The sequence below is a fragment of the Nicotiana sylvestris genome, chromosome 7 (genome assembly GCF_000393655.2).
Source record: "Nicotiana sylvestris chromosome 7, ASM39365v2, whole genome shotgun sequence".
NCBI lineage: Eukaryota > Viridiplantae > Streptophyta > Magnoliopsida > Solanales > Solanaceae > Nicotiana > Nicotiana sylvestris.
In genome coordinates this window covers 116,243,566-116,264,514 of record NC_091063.1, presented here as the reverse complement: position 1 = coordinate 116,264,514, position 20,949 = coordinate 116,243,566, and the positions used below count along the sequence as shown (strand labels likewise).

Here is a 20,949-nt window from a genome sequence, read left to right as displayed (position 1 = left end):
CACCCTTTAACTTTTATTATTACCCACATTTTTACTTTAGTAAAAGTAGTCAACGTGGGCCCCCCGTGTTCCCTCTTTTTGAAAAGTAGTCAAAGTGGACCCCCTTGTTCCCTCTTTTTGAAAAGAAGACATCATTATCCACCTTTTCCTTTTTGATTTTATCATTATGTCTTGTCCCCCACCATAATTAAATAATCTGTAATTGGTTAATTCCCGTTTTATCCCTAAAACTACTGTTACGCCCTGATTCAAAATCTGTTCAAACTTCAAAATTATCTAAGAACCTAAAATTAAATTACCAGCTATAACCAATCTCTAATCCAGTTCAATCAATAAATTCAAACTTAAACGATGAACAACAAATCAACAATCGGAATTATTTTGACTGAACGATATTTTTAACAACACATATATCTTCAGATTCAATAATATTAACAAATTGAACATAACAAATAAGTAGATTTGAATTTCTAAATTCACTAATCATTTGATCTTTAAACTAAATCTAACAACATTACAACCAAGATGAATATTCAAATTAAATCAAGCATTTAAAACATAAACTCACATTAAATGACCGGATTAAGAACGAACTTCAACCAAAAGATGAACACGAATTTAATCTAAACTAATCAACAAAGATGGATGATTCCAGCGATTAAACTACCCTATTTCTATATTACAACTAAATTCTTTTAAAACGAATAAAAACAAACCGAAGAAGAAATAATTATTTGAATTTCAACTTAAATCTAACAACATTAAAATTAAATTAACCATTTCTTTTTAAAAATTAAACTAACAATTTCTTTTACATTAAAAATAAACTAACAATTTCAATTTAAATATAACAACATTAAAATTAAACTAACAATTTATTTTACAAATTAAACTAAAATTAAACTAACAATTTCTTTTACATTAAAATTAAACTAATAATTTCAATTTGACTCTAACAATATTAAAATTAAGCTAACAATAAAATTAACATGAAACAAACTGAAAAATAATTAATTAAATTTCAATTTGATTCCAACAACATTAAAAATTAAACTAACAATTTCTTTTACAAAAACAAATAAAAACACATGAAATGAACTGAAAAACAATTAATTAAATTTCAATTCGAATCTAACAACGTTAAAATTAAACTAACAATTTCTTTTACAAATTAAACTAACAATTTCAATTTGAATCTAACAACATTAAAATTAAACTAACAATTTCTTTTACGAAAATAAATAAAAACACATGAAATAAACTGAAAAACTAATTAATTAAGCGATAAACACGAACAAAACAAAATCAAACATTTACCGATTTTAGATCCGAGAATATCAAAATAAAAATACGGACAAAATGAAACTCAAGCCCACTAACCGGATCGGAATGACGACGAACTCGAATGAAAACAAATCTGCCCGGAAACAATTATCGCACCAAAATAACTTGACGCCGAAGACGACCACGAACGGACGATCGAAGAAGATGGTCGTTTGGCGTCGTTTGAAGACGATGCAGCGGTAGCGAGGATACAGTGAAGCAGCAGGCAGCAGCAGACTTTGACACAGCAGCAGAAATTGGATCAAAAGTTTAACACGTTCAATGGGGGCAGCAGCAACGAGCTAGAAGACGCAGCCGTGGCAGCGAGGTGGTCGTCCATGGCTGGACGTAGCAACAGCAACAGTGACCACGCTGCAATGGCTATGACGAAGGAGAAGAAACAGCAGTGATGGTGGTTTGGAAGTGAAGTAGATGCTCGATGAGCAGAAACGCAGCAACACTGTTGCTCATCAATGGCGGACGGTGGAGGGGTCGTTTGAGAAGGTGAAGCAGCAGCGATGAAGTGTTGTGGTCGTGCGTCGTGGTGGGCTTGGACGATGAAGAAGACGACGCAGCAGGGGTGGTCGTTGAGGGTGGTGAAGCAGCGAGAGGGAGGGGCAACCATGGCAGCTGGAGGGGAGGTTGAGGAAGATGATACAGTAGGGGGCGGGTAGCTTTTTCTAGATTTAGGGTTTTTTTTTATGAAAAATGAAAGAAAAAATGAAAAGGGGGTTTGGGTCTTTTGGGTTATGGACTGGGTCAACCCAGTTCGAAATGGACTGGGTCGTTTGGGAAGATTGGGTCTCTTTGGGCCTGTAACTTGAATTTGAAGAAGAGCCCCATTCCGATTTTCTTTGTATTTTTACTCTCTTTTCTTCTTTTATTTTTCTAAAACTAAATTCTAAAAATCCTTAAATTATTATTAAGTTATAAAAGTGCAAATTAACTCCCAATAACAATTAACGCACAATTAAGTAATAATTAAGCATAAAATTGTACATTTGGACATTAAATGCTAAAAATGCAAAAGATGCCTATTTTTGTAATTTTCAATTTTTGTAAAACAAACTTAATTACTAACAATTGTAGACTTAAATCCTACATGCAAAATGCGACATATTTTTGTATTTTTTATTAATTTAACAAATAAACATGCACAGACAAATACAAATAATTATCCAAAAATGTCACAAAAATTCTCAAAATTGCACACCAAGGAAAATCATTTTATTTTGAATTTTTTGGGAGTAATTCTTTCATAGGGCAAAAATCACGTGCTTACAATGTTGGACTTGTACGCATGTTTGGTTTAGATCCCGGATGACCAGAGGCCGTTTCGTCACTGCTTGTGAAAGTCAATAACTTGAAGTTATAAACTTCGAAATCTATGAGTTTCGACGTGTACTTCTAGATTCTTGATGTTATTTTGGCATTTTGAGCTTATGACCGAGTTCTTATGAAGTTTATATACTTGTGTGAATATTTGAAGTAGGGCCCGTGGAGTTCGGGTGAGCTTTAGGGTGATTTTCGATCACTTTTGCACAATATACAACAACTGATGTGCTGCTAGTGCGTTGTGCATCGCCAACTCGGAGCAAATGTTTTGCTCTATGTGAACATGACGGATGGATCACAAACGCCATGGCCTAGGGGTATTGGCCTTCGCGAACGTGGTTGTCCTCACGTGAACATGTAGGCTTGGGCTCATTGTGAGGCAGATGTGACTTTCTTCATCAGGAACACTAACAGTGGATCACAAACGCAGAGGTTTGGGGGGCTATGCCTTCACGAATGCGAGGAGCCTTCGCGAATGCGATGGCCAGTTAGCTAGCATTCTTCGGGAACGTGACAGTTGCTTCGCGAACGCGAAGAACACCTGACGCCCAGGTATTTAAAGGGCTGAAAATCGGGATTTAACCACTTTTCACCATTTTTGAGGCCTAGATCACGATTGAGGAGATTTTTATCCCAACTTCATTGGTTAGTAATTTTTACCTAGTTTTAATTTATTATTATGAATTCCCATGGATTTTTTTTTAAAGAGTAAAAATTGAGGTTTTGAGGAAATCTTTATAACGGCTAATTTTGGAGATGTGGACCTCGATTCGAGGTTCAATCTTGATACAAATCATATATTTGGACTCGAGGGAGAATGGGTAAATAGGTAATGGCCTTAATTTCGGATTTTGACCATGTGGGTCCGCGTTGACGTTTTGTTGACTTTTCCAAATATGATAAAGATCAAACCTTTTTTATATTAGAATACTTTAAGGAAAATATATAGACGACCCCTTAAACTTGGCTCCATTTCCATTTTGACACCTTAACTTAGAGCTTTTCCTATTGAACACTTTAACTCTATTTTGTTCTATACCATTTAAACACAACGCATGTACGACCAAAGGAGCGTTATGTCCACACATGGTAAGCACATGAATGTTATTACTATTTTCTTAGGTGGATATTCCAATGGTAAAAATAAAATCCACCTGTTATACCCACTTTAAAACACCTGATTTTTGCATTATTTCTCTCAAAAAAGCCCTAATTCCTCTTTTGTTTTCTTCCCCTTGCAAATTCGCCATTTTTCCCTTCTACTGAAACTTAGGTGTCCAAGCTTGAATCTTTATCTGATTTCTTCTCTATCTTTCTCGTTTATTAGTTCCATATCACAAAAATCAATAACTTCTCGCAATGGAATGGAAATTTGACACTGTGGATTTAATGCGCCACTGACTATATCATGGTCACCTGCAAACCCAGGTCGCCGATTTTATGATTGTAAATTGGTAAGTCGATCGTATTGCTTTTCTTAGACCCTTTAATTTCTTAAAAAAGAAATTTGTTTTTAATTTTTTTGGCCGCATTTCTTTTTAAACTTTGTAGGGTCGAGGTGGCAGCAGATATTTCAGATGGCATGATGATGAAATGCTTGACCAGCTAAGAGGGTTATTCGGGGTTTATTGAAGAGAGTTGAAAGAATTGAGAAAATAGTTGCGCGGTTGAAGTAGTTATTTGTTGTGTTGGTGGTGTTGTTTTTATGGATTTGGCTTTGGTGATGTGGTGGTTTGAAGAACAATGTAGTATTTTTATGATATGCTGATGATAACAGTGTTATAATTGCTGCTATTAGTTCAAGAAGAATGTAGTATGTTGGAAGCGGGTACTAGAAATTTGGCCTTTTATTAATATACACTATCTTGTTATGAATGAAATGGCAATGGCCAATTTTTTATGCAAATTCTAGTTCAGTTGCATTTCCATATTGTGTTATGAATGAAATGCAAATTCATATTCATGAACTGAAAACATTACTGCCCAAACATATTCATGAATTGAAAATATAACTGCCCAAACATTCAATTGCATAATGTGATGAACTAGCATTACATCGAAGCTAAAAAAATAGAGCATTGTTTTGGTCTACAAATTACAAAAACATAGCATTATTTTTCCAAACAAATAACTTCCCAAACTAGTAAACACTAATAGAGCATAATGTATCAAATAGAGCATAACTGCTGATCACGCCCAACTCTAGTCCTAAAAAGGATATGCAGTCGCTGCAAATATAATCCGGTCTAAAAGTCCGGAGCCAAATCCCACAGAGAACTAACGCTTAGCTATATCTGTTTAATATCACTAAAAATACAAGTTTGAAAAATTCTCTAAATTATAAAGATTGAGATTTATATTTCTAACTAATTAACTAGCAAATACTAGAAAGCGGTAAAATTATCAACTAACGAGACATAGGGTTGAAGACTAAATTAAGGAGTTCTAGAGTTATGATTTTCTCAATTGTCGGAATCCTTCTAGCTATGTTTCCTACAATTTTTCCAATGTATTCTCTACTGATCGTGAGCACTTTAGGTGCCGTAATTCTCTCTCGAGCAACTACAACAATTTACTAGACATATTCTCTCGAACTATGCTAGTTGGCTTTAGCTAACCGCTCACTATGACCACGTCAAGTCTTTGTTATTTCTAATCATGCCTTTAAACCCGCTGTATTAATTTCTCACATACGTTAGGAGTGATGTTGTTCAACAACCACCTAAATATGTATCCTTTCTCAAGCAACACATAACAAATAGGCATAATTAATCGATGGCCATTCAATCAACAACAATAAACACGTAGTTGAACAAGTAGAGAAATCCAACAGCTCAATTATATAAAAACATAACAAGAATTTATCCTACAAAAGGTTCTATCAAAACCATAGATAACAAATTAGCTATTCATAATAGTATGTAAAACTACAATACTAAAATTCATAACCATCAATGAAAAATAGGAAGAGGAAGGAAAAACTCGTAGAAGAATTCTCCGCCTTGCTCCTATTGTGTCTCTGCCTCAGGTCGAATATGTGTTAAAAGTGTGTTCAACCTCCTCAAAATACCATTTTTCATGTATATATACCAAGCAAGGTCAGGCCCAAACAATTATACCTTCTCCTATGCAAAAAAAGACAATGTTTTAGTTCTGGACGCTTGCAGTCGTGGTTCGGGCGCAGTATTTTCACAGTGCACTGCCTCAGTCCGCGTCCAGGTCCGTCATTGCGATTTTGACCGCATTTTTCACCCTGTTCCTTTTGGAATTTGGAAAAAAGTACAACATAAAAGTTGTAGTCCTTTGAGTTATCTTTCCAACCATATATTGCAGAGCCCAAATAAAATTCTAAGTAAAAGTTATATGTATTTTAATAGATAGTGCATAATATACCTACTCGATTTTTTGTTTCGTTGCTCTATCATCCGTTGATCTTCGAATACGATCACGGCTTAATTCCTTGGGCTTTTCAAATCTCCAAATCACTTGAATTCATTTCATAACATCTACATAGCTCGAAATCACTCCTACAAGACATAAAACACACAATTAGTGCAAAACACTAGCGATTAAAGCGCAAATTCAACTAAAGTGTAGTAAATTAGAGTGTAATAATCGACTAAAATACGTAATTATAGCCTATCATCAACTGCCCAAACAAAATACGATAGTGACATATTAGATAACATAAATAAAAGCTAGTCTGCTTCATAGTGTAGATGCAACTGAACTTGTTGGATTGAAGGGCCTTTTTTCCTTGCTACACTCATTTGCTGAAGCTGTGACCTTGTCACTACATTTCTTCCTTTAAACATCAATTCAGAGGGCTTAAATCCAATGTCTATGTTAGTTGCAGATGTATCCTTGAATGTCCCAGTTAATATGACTCTTTCAGATGATATACCAGGTTGTAAAATACAATGAATTAGTAAAAACAGAACAATTTCAGCCCACAAAACTGCATTGCAATAAACTATACACCCTTACATTGAGGATAGTAGTTCCAGTCATAGTGTCAGTGAAAATTCCAAAACCAGTATACCTTGGCCTTTTATGTCCAATAATTGCTGCATTAGCCGAGCCTCCTCCTAGTATAGTTCCTCTTCCTTTTCCCCTGCCTAGTCCAGGGCCTCCTGTAGATTAAGATGTAGAAGGTTGTGTGGTAGTAGAGCTTCCTGTAGAAGATGCGAATACACCCCTACCAATGCCAAGTGTAGTTCCTCTTCCTTTTCCCCTACCTAGTACAGGGCCTCTTCCTCTTCCCTTACCAAGCCCAGTTGACTGATTATTGCTTTGTCTTTTGACAACACTTGTATCCTCACATATAGAAGATGGATTGCTTTGTTGAGATGGTATTTCTTGAGATGATCTTGGTGGAGGTGGTGGCATATTTTGACTTCGTTGAGTAGCACTTCTTGGAACATGCTGACAGAAGTAAAAGAAAAGAATATCAAAATTGCAAAAAAAGAATGTAAAATACAGAATTACAAATATCAGAACTTACTATGTTCCTGCATCCAGATTTGTTGTGGCATGTTTGTTGGCAGTTTGAACAAGTCATCTTTATCCCTTTCTTTGATAGTTTACATGATGTTTCCTTGGTTCTTACTTGGCTTTTCTCCTACGTCTCTTTGGTCTACTTGGCATAGATTTAGGTTCCAGAGACTCTATACATGGATTTGTTGAATCCGGCTACATCCTTGACAATATGTCCACCATGGTGAAAATCGACAAGAATATATTCGTCTGCAGACATGTCAAGATTTACCACTGTATTGAAAAACCAAAAAGAAAAACAGAGGATGTCAGTGCATTCCCCGACCCAAAATTATAAAAAACTCCTAATTTTCACAAACTCCAACAAACTAAATTACAATAACAAAAAACAACTATGTTTTCAGTAGATAAAAGCTTACCACAAAGGAAAACTTCGATTGAAATAGCATAATCCTCGAAACTTCAGTCACGACCAACTCCAGTCACGACCAACTCCACTCACCACCACGATCAAAAGAAGCAAACGATTACCCGTATTAGTAATATAATCGACCAAGTTGTTGACGGATACTTGAATCTAACTCAAAATCGATGAAGATTCCACCGGCAAACGGTCTTAATGTAATTCATTAGGATATATTAGGCTAAAGAAAGGGGATTTTGGGTAGAAGATCGATTAAGTGAGGCGAGGTAAAATGTGGGTAAGGTAAAAAGGAGTTTTTTTATCCGACCTGGATAAATAAACACGTGTCAGACTATTATTGGTATGTTATTCCACGTGGGAAGCGTTTAAAAACACGCACTTAAGTTTTTACGGTCCGGTCATGCGTTGTGTTTAAATGGTATAGACCAAAATAGAGTTAAAGAGTTCAATATGAAAAGCGCTAAGTTAAGGTGTCAAAATGAAAACTGGAGCCAAGTTTAAGGGGCCGTACACCTATTTGGCCAATAGTTTATAAAGCTTATTTTGACTTATTTAAGTAATATTTGGCTAGATTCGATTAATTTGCATGCTCGTTTTCTTAATTTATAAGGATTTTCACGTTAAAATCTCGATGTCATTATTTCTCTCTTTTATCCCTAAAGTTTGACCGTGGATGTTTATGTGCGGGTATTTCCCTATTTCCAACAATTCTATATGATGCAAAGAGAGCGGTGGATATGCTGTAAGAAATTCTGAATACCTCATGTAAGTGTATGTGACTTGTCAAGATATTTAATATATGTTTTCTACCCCAGAAAAAAAATGACTTTGTGCATACTTCTAATTCGATTAATATTGTAATGTTTTCTTTTTTCTTAACACAAAAACTATTTTCGGAGACTATTTTCCCTAGTTGACTTGCAAGTGAAGTTATATAATACTCTTTTTTGACTTATGATATTCTTGCTAAAATTTTCTTTAGATCGAAATAGCCGATGAGGACAAAAGAGGGGGAGCTAAAGGAAAAAAGTAAATTGATCTTCCAACTTTCAGAAATTAAAAACAATAACAAAGAGCAAGGTTAAGGGTACTTTCCAAATTTCAAAATCACAATCAATCAAAGTGTGATTTGAATTAGCTTTGATTTATATTTAAAAACAATTAGGTTTTGGGAAGTAGTTAGAATTACCTCTCTAGTAGATGTTTATTTAGCTTTGAAAAACATACAGTTGATTCATTTTGATTTTGGAAAATATTTGGTTTGATTTTCGGAAAATAAAATTTGGTTTTCCCTTAAAGATGATTGTTTCAGTTCGTGTTTTTTGGGACTCGCTTTAGGGCTCGTCCCGATGCGGGGCACTATCAAACTATCCTGAGACTCACAAATGGGGTTAGTTTTATGAGGCTTACGTCCCAAGTGCCCGACTATGTGCTCGAAATACGCTTAACTCAATGCTTGGGACTTGTCTAACAGTTCCTTATGCAAATCATACATTAAATTCCTTAATTAGCATTGTTGACCCTCAATTCTTTAGAAAATGAATGATTAAAGTTTTATTTCGTCTATAGAAACATGAACATTGAGAGTAATTAATGAGCTATAAGAGTGCATATTTACTAAATAGAGAATATTTTTTTTGAATTGATTTCCAAAATTTACATTTTCACTTACTATAGGTCTTCATATTTTAGTTATATGTATCTCAAAATTATCAAATTTTTATAATTTTGCTATTTGAAATCGATTTTATATTTACTCATAAGGAGTCATATTTTAAATTATATGTAGTACTGATGAATTTTATTAATTATTAACTTTTAGAGAGATAAAATATAGTCTTATTTTTTAAAAATTATAGTATTTTAATTGTTTGAAAGATAAGACGTTATAGTATATTTTAATTTCATAGTAACTTTTACACTATTTTAACCTCCTAGTAACCTTTACACTATTGATTAGTGAAAGATAAGACATTATACACTTTTAATCTATGAGTTTTTGAAACCTCTTTAATGTTTTTAAACTTTTAAGGTATTTTATATATTTTTTATGGTTATTATGTTATTTTATTAATTTATAAATTAAAATTCAAAGATCTTTGGGCTTATGCCCCATACCTGGGAATGTACGCCTTCACCTCATGTTAAGTAAAATACCCGTCTCACGCGCCCCGCCTTTTAGTACACTAGTTTTCAATCTCTCTTCTGAATGGGCTAATATCAATTTTGAACAACACTTTAAAACAAAAATTGAGTTGAGATCGGAAAAATATATTATACAATATGTTAAACAAATACATATAACATGAGACTGGTGAAAAGTAGAAAGGAATAAATTATACATATATCAAATTAAGTAATTTAATCTTAATATAAAAATTCACCAAAAATAAGGCAAATCAATCAATTAGCCGGTCACCTTTCACCTTTGGTAAATATTACTTGTATAAGAACGTGCAAAATTGAACCAAATTGAAAATCAAATCAAATCGATCAAAGAAATCGATACTCTTTTGGTTTGATTTTGGTTTTAAATTTTAAAAATTGATCAAATTTGATTGGTTTTAGTTTTGATTTTTGAAAAAATAACCGGAAAAATTGAATCAAACCGACTATAAAAGTAGCTATTTAAATTTTTTTTACTATACCTACCTACCTACCTATATATATATATATATATATATATATATATATATATATATATATATATATATATATATATATATTCTTATACAAAGTTTCTAAAATTTTATGGTACATGTTAATAGGGCTGGGCATATATCGGATATAACTGATAGCCCGAACCGATAAAAGCTTATTGGGGTATCGATATCGGGTAATCGGGTTAATGGTTTAGTAACGGTTTTGTATTTTTTTACTATTGGGTTATCGGTTCGGGCCACGAGTTGCCTAATTTCTTAACGGGTTAACCGATAACTCAATAAGATTTAATAAAATTAGGATTTTACCCCATTTATAGGGCTCCATTCTCTCTTTTTCTCCTAATTTTCCCAGCCGCATTTAAGATTGAAGTTTCAATGTTGAAGAGTCTGATTCAATTTTTGAACAGTTCTTCTTCAAATTTAAATGTACAACCACATTCTTAGAATCTTAGCGTAAATTTGTATTCCAAAATTACTTCTTTGTTAAGAACAATTTTCATTCCTTTCTTTTGAGTTTTACAGTAGAGTTCGATAATAAAAATATAGGATTTTTGATTGTTTTTGATTCTTTATTTTGTGCTCATGTTTTAGTACTATGTTTGTACTTTTTAATTTTAAGGTGAAATTGCTACTACATTGTATTGTTATTAATGTATTTGGATTGTTGAAGAATTAACACTATTTCAGTTGTGTTTGGACAACTTTTGAATTATTGCTACCATTGGACTCTGGAAAATGATTGATCTCTTGATTATAGTTTGGTAAGAACCCAAAAAATTATAATTTATGTTCTTGATAACTAATATTTCTAGTGAAATGGAGATGGAATGCTTGTGGAGTTATAGTATCAATTTTTGAGATTGCACACGTCATGAATTTGTCAAAATAAAACATACTTCAAATATTAGTTGTGGCTAGAACGCAGAATTGGGTAGTATACTATATGTGAATTCTTTTTTTTTACTTAACTCGAGTGAATTGTCTTTTCTTTTTTTCTTAACTCTAGATTGAGTTATCTTATCGGGTAAATCGATAACCGAACCGATAATGATCGATAACCGATTAACCGATAACTGATAACTAATAACTTATCGGTTTGGTTATCGGTTTATCATATTTGTAGACCGATAACCGATATGCTAAACCGATAATATTCATAATCGAACCGGACCAAACGATGACCACCCCTACATGTTAATTGTTTGCACTTTTAGAGTGTGTTTGGTATGAAGGAAAACATTTTCCGAAAAATATTTTACAATTTTTCCATATTTGGTTGGCTTAAATGTTTTGGAAAATATTTTCTTTATAAACTCATTTTCCTCCAATTGGAGGAAAATGTTTTCCTTATCAAGAGAAGGGAAAACATTTTCCAAAACTCCTTCTCAACATTGCACAAATTGGAGGAAAATATTTTCCTTATCAAGAGAAGGGAAAACATTTTCCAAAACTCATTCTCAACATTCCACACCCTCACCAACCCACCCCACCCCACGCCTCTCTCCAAAAAGGCTTTTTTTTTCAAATTTCATTTTTTTTTCCGTCACCACCCACCCTCATTCCCCTCCCCCCCCCCCCCTCACCTCGTACAAAAAAAAATTATTTTTTTTTTGTAAGTTTTAATTTTTCTGTTTTTTCGTTTTTCTGCATCACCCAAACCACACCTCACATCCCCCCACTGCCCCCTCCGCCCCCCGAAAAAAATATTTTTTTTAAATAAATTTTCAGTTTAAGTTTTTTCATCTTTCGGTTTACAGGTTCGAAATTTTAGAAGTTCTAAACTTATGAGTTTGGAGGTCTATGTGTTTGGAAGTTTACGGGTTTAGAAATTATAAAGTTTAGCGCTTCGGAAGTTTATAAAATTTGTGTGTTCGGAAGGTTGTTGGTTCGAAAGTTTATGGCTTCGTGTTTATTGTATCTACATTATTTATGAATATTTTTGAGAAGTTATTTCCCTTAATTTGCGTACCAAACACCGAAAAATGAATAAAATTACTACTTGTTTTCCAAGAAAACATTTTCTTGAAAAATATTTTCTACGGAAAACATTTTCCGTTATACCAAACACACCCTTAATCTAGTTCTTTGCTATTATAATAATCTAGTACTTTGACTTTACATTCTAGTTTGATTGGTAGTTTTCTTTTGCTAAGTACAAGATTCTATTTCATGATAAAAATAATCTATTTTTATTTGAGTCCTTAAATTATTCATCAATATTTTATTCAATTATCATCAATATGTCTTGGTAAATGATAGATTTCTCAAAGAGCAATTGATTTGATAGTGTTAAGTTAAAAATACAGTCGTCGAAATATGTGTTTGGTAATGTATATCTCAAATTTAAGAAAAAATCGATAAAAAAACAAAAAATTAAACCGACATGAACCGAGTCAATAAAAGCTTACTTAATTAGTTTGATTTGATTCCAATATTTGAAAATTCGAGTTTCATTTCTTTTTAGGAAAAAAAAACGATCCAAATCAAACATCTATATATAAATATAAAGTTGGGAATAAAAAATGTGATGTGGCACCTTGCTATGACTAGCATTTGTATTTATCTATTTTCTCCTTTTTTTGCAATTTCTCCTTCATTATTTATCATTTGTTTGGATTTTTTAATAGTTTGCTTCTTCTGTCCTCCCGTATAATTACTCACTTATTTATTGTTGTATGCAAGTAACGGTGTTGTAGCCTGTAAGTAATGGAGGCATTGAAGAGGTGTGACTTTTGAGGGCAATGAATAGTAGCAGGAAAGGAGGAAATTCCCTAATCCAAAAGTATGGTGCTGTAATGTAACGATGGAGGCAATGAATTATAGTAGCAGTAATTGAGGAAAACAAATAGTCATTTTCTTCCTAAGACAAAATCTCTTAACACTATATATATCACTGATAACATAGAGAATGCTTAGTTCATACCAATTGAAAAACCCACACCAAATATTTTTTTCAAGCTTGCAAGTTACTTGGGACGCCCATGGAAGACATGCATGGTCTACCACGGTGTTCATGGTCGTATCACTAACTGAAGAAACAAAGCCTACAAGAAGCTACACGTCCTTAGGCCATGAAGCAACTAAATACATCGTTGGCACTTGCATGAGATACTGGTACACCTACTTTTCAACATCTCTATGTATATATGTGATTCGTCTTTATTGGAGAAGAATGTATAGTGTATTTTGAATATATGGGAAAAAATCTTTCATTTATTTTGGTTAATGTATAATGAATAGAAACACGATAGTTTAAATGGTATTTTTAATATTATTTACATATTTCATTGTCCTTCTATCTTCCTATGCTTTTTAATTGCATGTCAAAAGTCATAGAATGGCATCGAAAAATAAACAAAATAACAGCTACTATATATGTAACCACTTATTTTTTATTGGTGATTGAGATGATCATGACAAAAAAAAATTGAAAACTTAAAAGAAAAAGAAAGATAATATCAACCAGATAAAGAGTTAGCATTAATGCATAGAAAACAATTAAAAATAAATAATAACACGGTAAGGAAACTAACAGAAAAGTTTATATGCATCAAGGTGTAAGTAAATATCAATCATTAAAGTATATGCATTTGGCAAGAAAAAATAGATATTATATTGATATGTCGGAGTTACAAAAGGTGTCACATGATGAACTCAATAAAAACGATAATCGTGTAACAATAATAGTTGTGTATGTATATAACCAATATAGAATTTATACAAAGGGAAAGGTTTAAAATGTAAGGTAATTTTTTATTTTTGCAGAAAGAAGGTTTTGAGATGTTTTAAAAAGTAGAGCATTTAAGTCTATGCCTCATTGTAAGTTTTAAAATTATTTACAAATATGCAATCTATCTTTTGTTGCTTATTTTAATATTTCAAAGAAAAAGATTTCATCGTGCAAGTTCTAAATTTTTGTGTTGCTAAGGGCAAGAGGTGGTCTTCCTAACGATGTCTTATCAATAATTGAAAAGTTTGTATTTCATCTTCTCAAATTTCTGGAAAAAAATTCTTCTCAAAGTTTCATTTAAATAAACTTTCATCTTCTCGGTATATAACTAATTATTATTTAAGATTCTTTTCGTATAAGTTTTAAGATGAAAGTTATGTAATATTAATTTTAATTTTTGGTTTTAATATTATTTTATTAAATTTTATTTAATCTTCCTTAATTAAACAAAGCTTAAATAAGCTTTCGTTGTAACATATGATATATTATAATTTATATTGAAGTATATATTTTAACTAAACCAAAATTATGAATTAATCTAAAAGTATGTATTTATACACCTAAGTAATCTCTTTTTCATAAAAAGAGATATACTGTAGTACATAAATTCATTACACTCTTTACTAATCCTTCTAAAAATTTACTATGCATTATAAATCGCTGTGTGCGGATAAATTTACTAGTCCGTATAATAAATGCGTGTATGTAAACATCCATAATTAGATGTGTTTGCACCAATATATTGACTAACCACGAGGGATGCCCATTTATGCCGAGCCCCGACCAAAATTCTCAATAGAATTCAAAATTGAGGAAATTTATTTCCACTTATCGTTTTATTCAAACAGATTACAGAAAAAAGGCTGCCACTGACTCCATAGTGTCACACTGTTGTTCTAGCTGCGCCACTGCAGCACCTTCTCGCTTCTCTACGATGGCTTCTGAAAACCTTCCATGGATTCTGATTCTCTTCTTAGCCATTTCAAGCTCAGTTAGTCCTAGAATTGAAGCCATTGGGGTGAACTGGGGCACGGCAGCTTCACACCCTTTGCCTCCATCCAAAGTGGTGGAGCTCCTTAAGTCCAACGGTATAACCAAAGTAAAGCTCTTCGACACCAACCCGGATGTTCTGGAGTCACTCTCTGGTTCAAACATTGATGTCACTGTGGGCGTTCCCAATTCCATGCTTCGCAGCTTGAATTCCTCTTTCAAGGTTGCTCAGAGTTGGGTCCATGACAATCTCGCCCGCTACTTTTCTGATGGACTCCGAATAGAGTACAATCTCATTACGCACTTTATTTTCTTTTAAATTTTATATATATGAAGATGTTTTATTGATACTTAGTTTAATAGTATGTTATTTGACCTGTGTACTATGTTAGTGGTAGTGTAAAGACAGTTTAAAATAGTAGTTGAAAAATTAGTTTGATAAGAGAAAAAAAAAATCTAAGTTCACAATTGGAATAGTTGAATGAATTTAAGTTCTTTGTTTACCGTTAATGAATTCAAATATCTGAAAGTTGTGAAAATTCTAAAGAGCAATATTATTTAATGGAGTAGGGTCAAAGATTTTGGGATTTATTCATACGGAAAGAGTATCGTATATATTGCATTGGAGGGAGTCTTAATGCTTTTACAAGTAATTAGTTGCTCTTCCTGGTTCCTGCTACTTTAGTTTCTCATTTCATCCTTAAATGCCGTTTCTAGTATCTGACTGTGAGTTGAGGTGAGAATTTGGTAAATATGTTCTTTCGTGCCCAAGTTTCTGGATAGTTGCAACAAGTGTTTGATTCTTTCATACTTTTCTGGTCCTTCTATTGAATGTTATCTCTCTATGCCTTCGAGAGATGACACGTGAACTTAAGTAAATTAGGTGGAATTCTTTGAGGCAAGAAGTTTTGCCTTTACTGGCATCAATCAATCATTTTGCATTAGACAAAATAGGAAAAAGAACACATGAGCTTGATGAAGGGCACTTAAGCTGATTCTATCACATAAAATTCCCACTTCAATAGTAAGTTTATTACACTTGAGCAGGTTGCTTCAAGACTCAGCCACGTTCCACCAAAACACTAATACAGTATGTCCAAATGTCCAACCGATGTTGCAGCTATGTTATTAACTTTGTACAGTCAAAATGATGCTTACTAACTATAACACCTCAGAGTCAGACTTTAGACAGAGTCGCGTATCGATAAAACATAAGAGGGATGCTGGGTATATAAGTTAACAAGTCTTAGACCCTAGTGACGCGTTTTAAACCTGTGAGGGCCTAGGCCTAGAGCAGACAATATCACTAGTGGGCTAGATTGTTACAAATGGTATCAGAGCCACTCATGTGTCTGCTTTGTCGATAGTGGGTCAGAGTTCAATTGAGTTTAGGCAAATCCCGGTTAGGCGGGGCAAACCTTAGTGCTAGCGGGCTGGACTGTTACACTAACAAATAGCAAAGCATCATTATATGTCGCCTTATTATTTAGGTGGATAAATCTAAAAGTATGTTGTCAATTTGTCATAATGTACTGGCTTTAGAGAAACATGGACCTTTTCTGTGAATAAAGAAGGTTGGAAATTGCCATTGCATTTTCTTTCTGTAAATTTCCACATTGTAGATGGCAAAGATCTCTTTCCGCATGGGTATAGAATCCATAAAGCTTTAGTGTTTCTTCATTTGTCTCTTTTCCTTTTCTAGAACTTGTTATTTTTTCTGGCGGGGACCTTGGGGTTGGGGTGGGGGGAGAATCACTTGTGGCTAGGTATCTTGAAATGCTTTCTTTAACTGCAATGTCAATACGATCATCTATGTTTTCTAATCTTGAGAGGACTTATAAGTTAACTTTGTCATAAATAAGGAGAGATCTTAATGGCTGCCGAAAGGCAAAAAGTTTTATGTTATGCAGGATGCCATTTAGTGGTCTAGACATAAGCAAATAGTTGTTAGAGACATCCCTTCTTTTGCCTTTGATTCCATTTTCTGTTCTGTTCATTTTCTCGATTGCTGTTATTTGTTCATGCATGTGATCTGGTATGATCTCTTTCCGTAATATGCCTATGTCATGGTGTGTCTTAATTCTTAATGATTTTTACTAGTGCAGTCAAGAGTTTGTCCACCAGAATGTCGTAATTGACTGAGCTATTATTTCGCTGTTGCCATATGATTTTCACCTTCATAAATTTGCTCCTTAGACTTGCGATACCAACACGTACAAAAATACTTGCTTCTTTACTTTTTGCATACAACTTCTTTCCCAATCTCCTTTTCGTCTTATGGCTTGTCAATCCTTCACAAAGTACTAAGGACTTCTTTTGATTTGATGGAATACATGAAATAATCATGGTATATAATTTGGTATTGCTTTATCCAATGTTTGATTTGTATTTTGAATCATGTACAACGACTCCTGGTATAATTCAATACACCAATTGGTGTATTATTTTATATACTTATCCATGTATAACTTTTATATGGCAAATAAATTAATAGAATGCTTATCCATGTAAAACATGTACATGGATAAAACACTAAAAGAACAAAGCTACCTTTGTCTTTTTCCTAGAAGCCTATGAAGGTCAAGCATCCAAAGGTATAATTGTAAACTCATTACTTTTTAATGCAATGAACCAAACACCCAAAAAAGAAATTATCCCATATTACTAATTTGTGTATTGCTAATCCCTGTATTATAATCCCGGTAGAACTTGTCTTCGAACCAAACGACCCCTAAATGTTAGCAATCTTGTTGTGAGAAACTTAATTCAAGAGCATGTCAAATATGGGAATCACCAGAATCCTAGACTAATGAAACCTCCAAAAAATTTCAAGCTTCAACTAGTAGAAGCTAAAGATTATCAAGCTCTACCAGTACCAATAGGCATTCTGCTGACTTCTGTGCAACCATTTGTGGTGAAGACAATTCACTCAATTAGAGATTTAGCTAATGCTGGAGGAGTTTTGCTAAATCTCATTGCCACACAAGTTTAATAGGTGGAAGAGAGAATTAGCTTTTTAGTAGTGTTCATAAGCTCCCTCGACAGAGGAAAATGCTTCAAGCCCCAAACTGTGAGTTATGTGCTCATGAAGTTAGATGACGTTAATCTGGTTGATGCTTGTTCTGTGTAGAGGCTGGTGATAATTGGTAGTGAAGCCCACAATTGGAAGCAATTGCTGCTTTGGTCATTCAGTTGACTTACCCCGTGCTTGTTGGCATGCTGGCAAACGTAGGGGTTTCGTTGATTTTACCTACTACATAAAATAATGTTTGCAAAATCTTGTTTATAATTTTTATTGCAATCGATAAATCATCGTAAGAAAGCAAACCCTGAAGAAGGGAGTGATGACTTGATTGGTCATGTGGCCTATTGAAGTACATATAACCCAACCTCAGAAGCAAGGGGCTGACAAATAAAAGGGTCCTTTCGTTGCAAATAAGACTAGAATTCAATCTTTTGACATTGTGTAATGTTGGTTTTTTGTCCTTGAGGAAGAAACTGTAACTGTTTTTTTTTCTTTTCAAATAGCATTCCATATCTGTTGCCATAATTTCCTTTGAAAAATTGAATGAGGATATTTCTGTTGAACACTTCACTTTATATGTTTACACACTTCATTTTGTAAGGTATATCGCCATTGGGGATGAACCGTTCAATCACGTTTATGGTGACCAGTTCTTTCCTTTTGTTGTTGGAGCAGCTGAGAATATCCAAACAGCATTGACCAAAGCTAAGCTGGCTGGCAGGGTGAAGCTAGTAGTTCCGTGCAGTTTTGATGCCTTCCAGTCAGAATCTGGTCTACCATCAAAGGGACATTTCAGAGCAGATGTAAATAGAACAATGTCTGAACTCCTCAAATTTCTTACTAAGCATCAATCTCCTTTCTTTGTTAACATTTCACCCTTCCTAAGTTATCATAATAACAAGAACATTTCCCTCGATTTTGCTCTCTTCAAAGAAACTGCTCGCCCTCGTAAGGACAGTCGCAGAACCTACAAGAACAGCTTTGACTTGAGTTATGATACCCTTGTTTCAGCTTTATCCTCTGCTGGCTCTGATAAGATGGATATAGTCATTGGGCAGATTGGTTGGCCAACGGATGGAGCTGCCAGTGCTACCTCATCCAATGCTCAGGTATTCATGAAAAAATTCCTGGAACATCTTCATAGCAGATCAGGAACACCGTTAAGGCCTAAAGAACCACCAATCGAGACCTATATCCTTAGCCTTTTGGATGAAGATAATAGAAGCATCGCCACTGGAAATTTTGAAAGATACTGGGGTGTGTTTACATTTGATGGCCAGGCCAAGTACCAACTTGATCTGGGGCAAGGCTCAAGAAAACTGGTAAATGCCCAAAATGTCCAGTACCTTTCGTCCAAATGGTGTCTTGTGAATAACAACCAAAACTTGTCCAATGCAACTACACGGGCTTTGGAGGCATGTTCTTCTGCTGACTGCAGTGCTCTGTCACCTGGAGCTTCTTGTTTTAACCTCAGCTGGCCTGGAAATATTTCTTATGCTTTTAATAGCTATTATCAACAACATGATCAAAGGGTCGATAGTTGCGACTTTGGTGGGTTGGGCTTGATTACTACAGTTGATCCCTCAGTGGGTACTTGCAGATTTATAGTTCAACTAAGCACATCCAATTCAGCGAGTTTCTTTATTTCCCATTGGAGGATTACAGCAGCAAGCATTTTGTTATGGCTGGTTGGTGGAGGATTTTGATGGAAAGGGGAACTGTAAATTTTTGTTTTCTGACTTGTTCAATTCAGCACTCCTGCAAACTTTTTTTGCATTTTGTAGAATTACGTCTGGAATTCATTATGTTGATGAGGCCTGTGGTTTTGATTCTTGTTTTTTGAGGATGTGTAATTTTGTCCTAATCTCTTCTTTGTTGCTTTCATCAAGGCTCATCTTATACGTACGGAGGTTTATGGTTTGAAGTTTAAACCAGATTAATATGGAATGGATGGTGCGTTTCCTTCTTGGTCAGTAAGTTAAAAAATTGTTGTTCAGAGAGCTATTGACATTCCAACTCACAGGATTGAGGACATTGTGTGAGGCACCAAGGTAGGTCTTGTTGTGTTCTATAGAGCATTTTAGACTCCAGGATGGAGCTTCTCTTGCAGATAGTGAGGAAAAGCATACATCCTTTCTCCAATGTTTCAAAATTATTTGCACGGAGTTGGGCATTTAGTTTATAGAGACATACATCCGGCAAAACAAACAGATTTTGGGCACTAGTAGAAAGAAAGCACTACAGCTAAATGAGAATTACTCTTACCCACCTAATATTTGGAGTCTTGGATTTGTATTTTGCAAGCCTATAACGATGAGAGCGCAACACATCATATGTGAGTTAGACATATCTTATGATTTCGAATTTTCCCACATACAAAATATTAATATCTAAGTAGAGAAATGACCCAGTACTCATCGAATTTAGAATTCCGGGGGGGGCGGGGGGGGGGGGGCGAGCCATCAGTGAGATACCACTATGAAAGAGCTAGAATTCTAACCTTGTGCCATACACAACTGACTCTCAAGTTTCTCAATTATAAGAAAAATTGAATTTATCCCGCAACATTTCATTGGTCTTTCTTTTCTTTTATTTTCTTCTTCATTTCCTGCTTTTCATGTTGTCTTCCCCTTATGTTTTGGAAGGGAAACACCATCATTGTATTCCACCAACAAGGCAACAATCGAGATTGAATTTGCCTTTCTAAGCATTTAAAAATAGCAATTATCCTTCATAACTAAAGGGGTCTACTAGTCTTTCGGTTTGCATATTTACAATCATATTGTTTTAGTGGTCGCCAAACACTTTTTCTTCTTTCTTTACCATGCATATTTTCCCCTTCCTTTCTCTTTTACTTTTTTATTTTCTTTCCAAAGAAGAAATGAAAAGTATGATATTAGTTGATGGGTTACCCCAGGTCTATACTACGATCCTGTACAATTCCTTCTTCCTTTTTTTCTTC

At 34.1% G+C, this 20,949-nt stretch overlaps 1 protein-coding gene and 2 long non-coding RNA genes across 4 annotated transcripts; 2 read left to right on the top strand and 1 right to left on the bottom strand.

Moving 5' to 3' along the window:
• Nucleotides 1–3,861: 3,861 nt before the first annotated feature.
• LOC138872618 (uncharacterized) lies at nt 3,862–4,564 on the top strand. The gene is made up of 2 exons (XR_011401091.1): nt 3,862–4,112; nt 4,210–4,564. It is a non-coding gene; the product is annotated as an uncharacterized lncRNA (long non-coding RNA).
• Nucleotides 4,565–5,497: 933 nt separating this feature from the next.
• LOC104213210 (uncharacterized) lies at nt 5,498–7,812 on the bottom strand. Of its 2 annotated transcripts, none has more exons than XR_011401009.1 (5): nt 7,575–7,812; nt 7,163–7,428; nt 6,701–7,083; nt 6,052–6,185; nt 5,498–5,917 (listed from the first exon to the last, which is right to left on the bottom strand). It is a non-coding gene; the product is annotated as an uncharacterized lncRNA (long non-coding RNA). The 2 variants fall into 2 exon arrangements; XR_707582.2 differs by having other exon boundaries at nt 6,056–6,185.
• Nucleotides 7,813–14,782: 6,970 nt separating this feature from the next.
• On the top strand, nt 14,783–19,824 carry LOC104213209 (glucan endo-1,3-beta-glucosidase 9). Its single transcript, XM_009762662.2, has 2 exons — nt 14,783–15,247; nt 18,589–19,824. Exons 1-2 carry the CDS (start codon nt 14,907–14,909, stop codon nt 19,691–19,693), a joined length of 1,446 nt encoding a protein of 481 aa, XP_009760964.1. The 5' UTR covers nt 14,783–14,906; the 3' UTR covers nt 19,694–19,824.
• The last annotated feature ends 1,125 nt before the right edge of the window (nt 19,825–20,949 follow it).

Coding starts and splice junctions, on each gene's coding strand:
- LOC104213209 (XM_009762662.2), top strand. CDS start 14,907: ATGGCTTCTGAAAACCTTCCATGGATTCTGATTCTCTTCTTAGCCATT. Junction 15,248..18,588: donor TCTGATGGACTCCGAATAGA/GTACAATCTCAT, acceptor TCATTTTGTAAG/GTATATCGCCATTGGGGATG.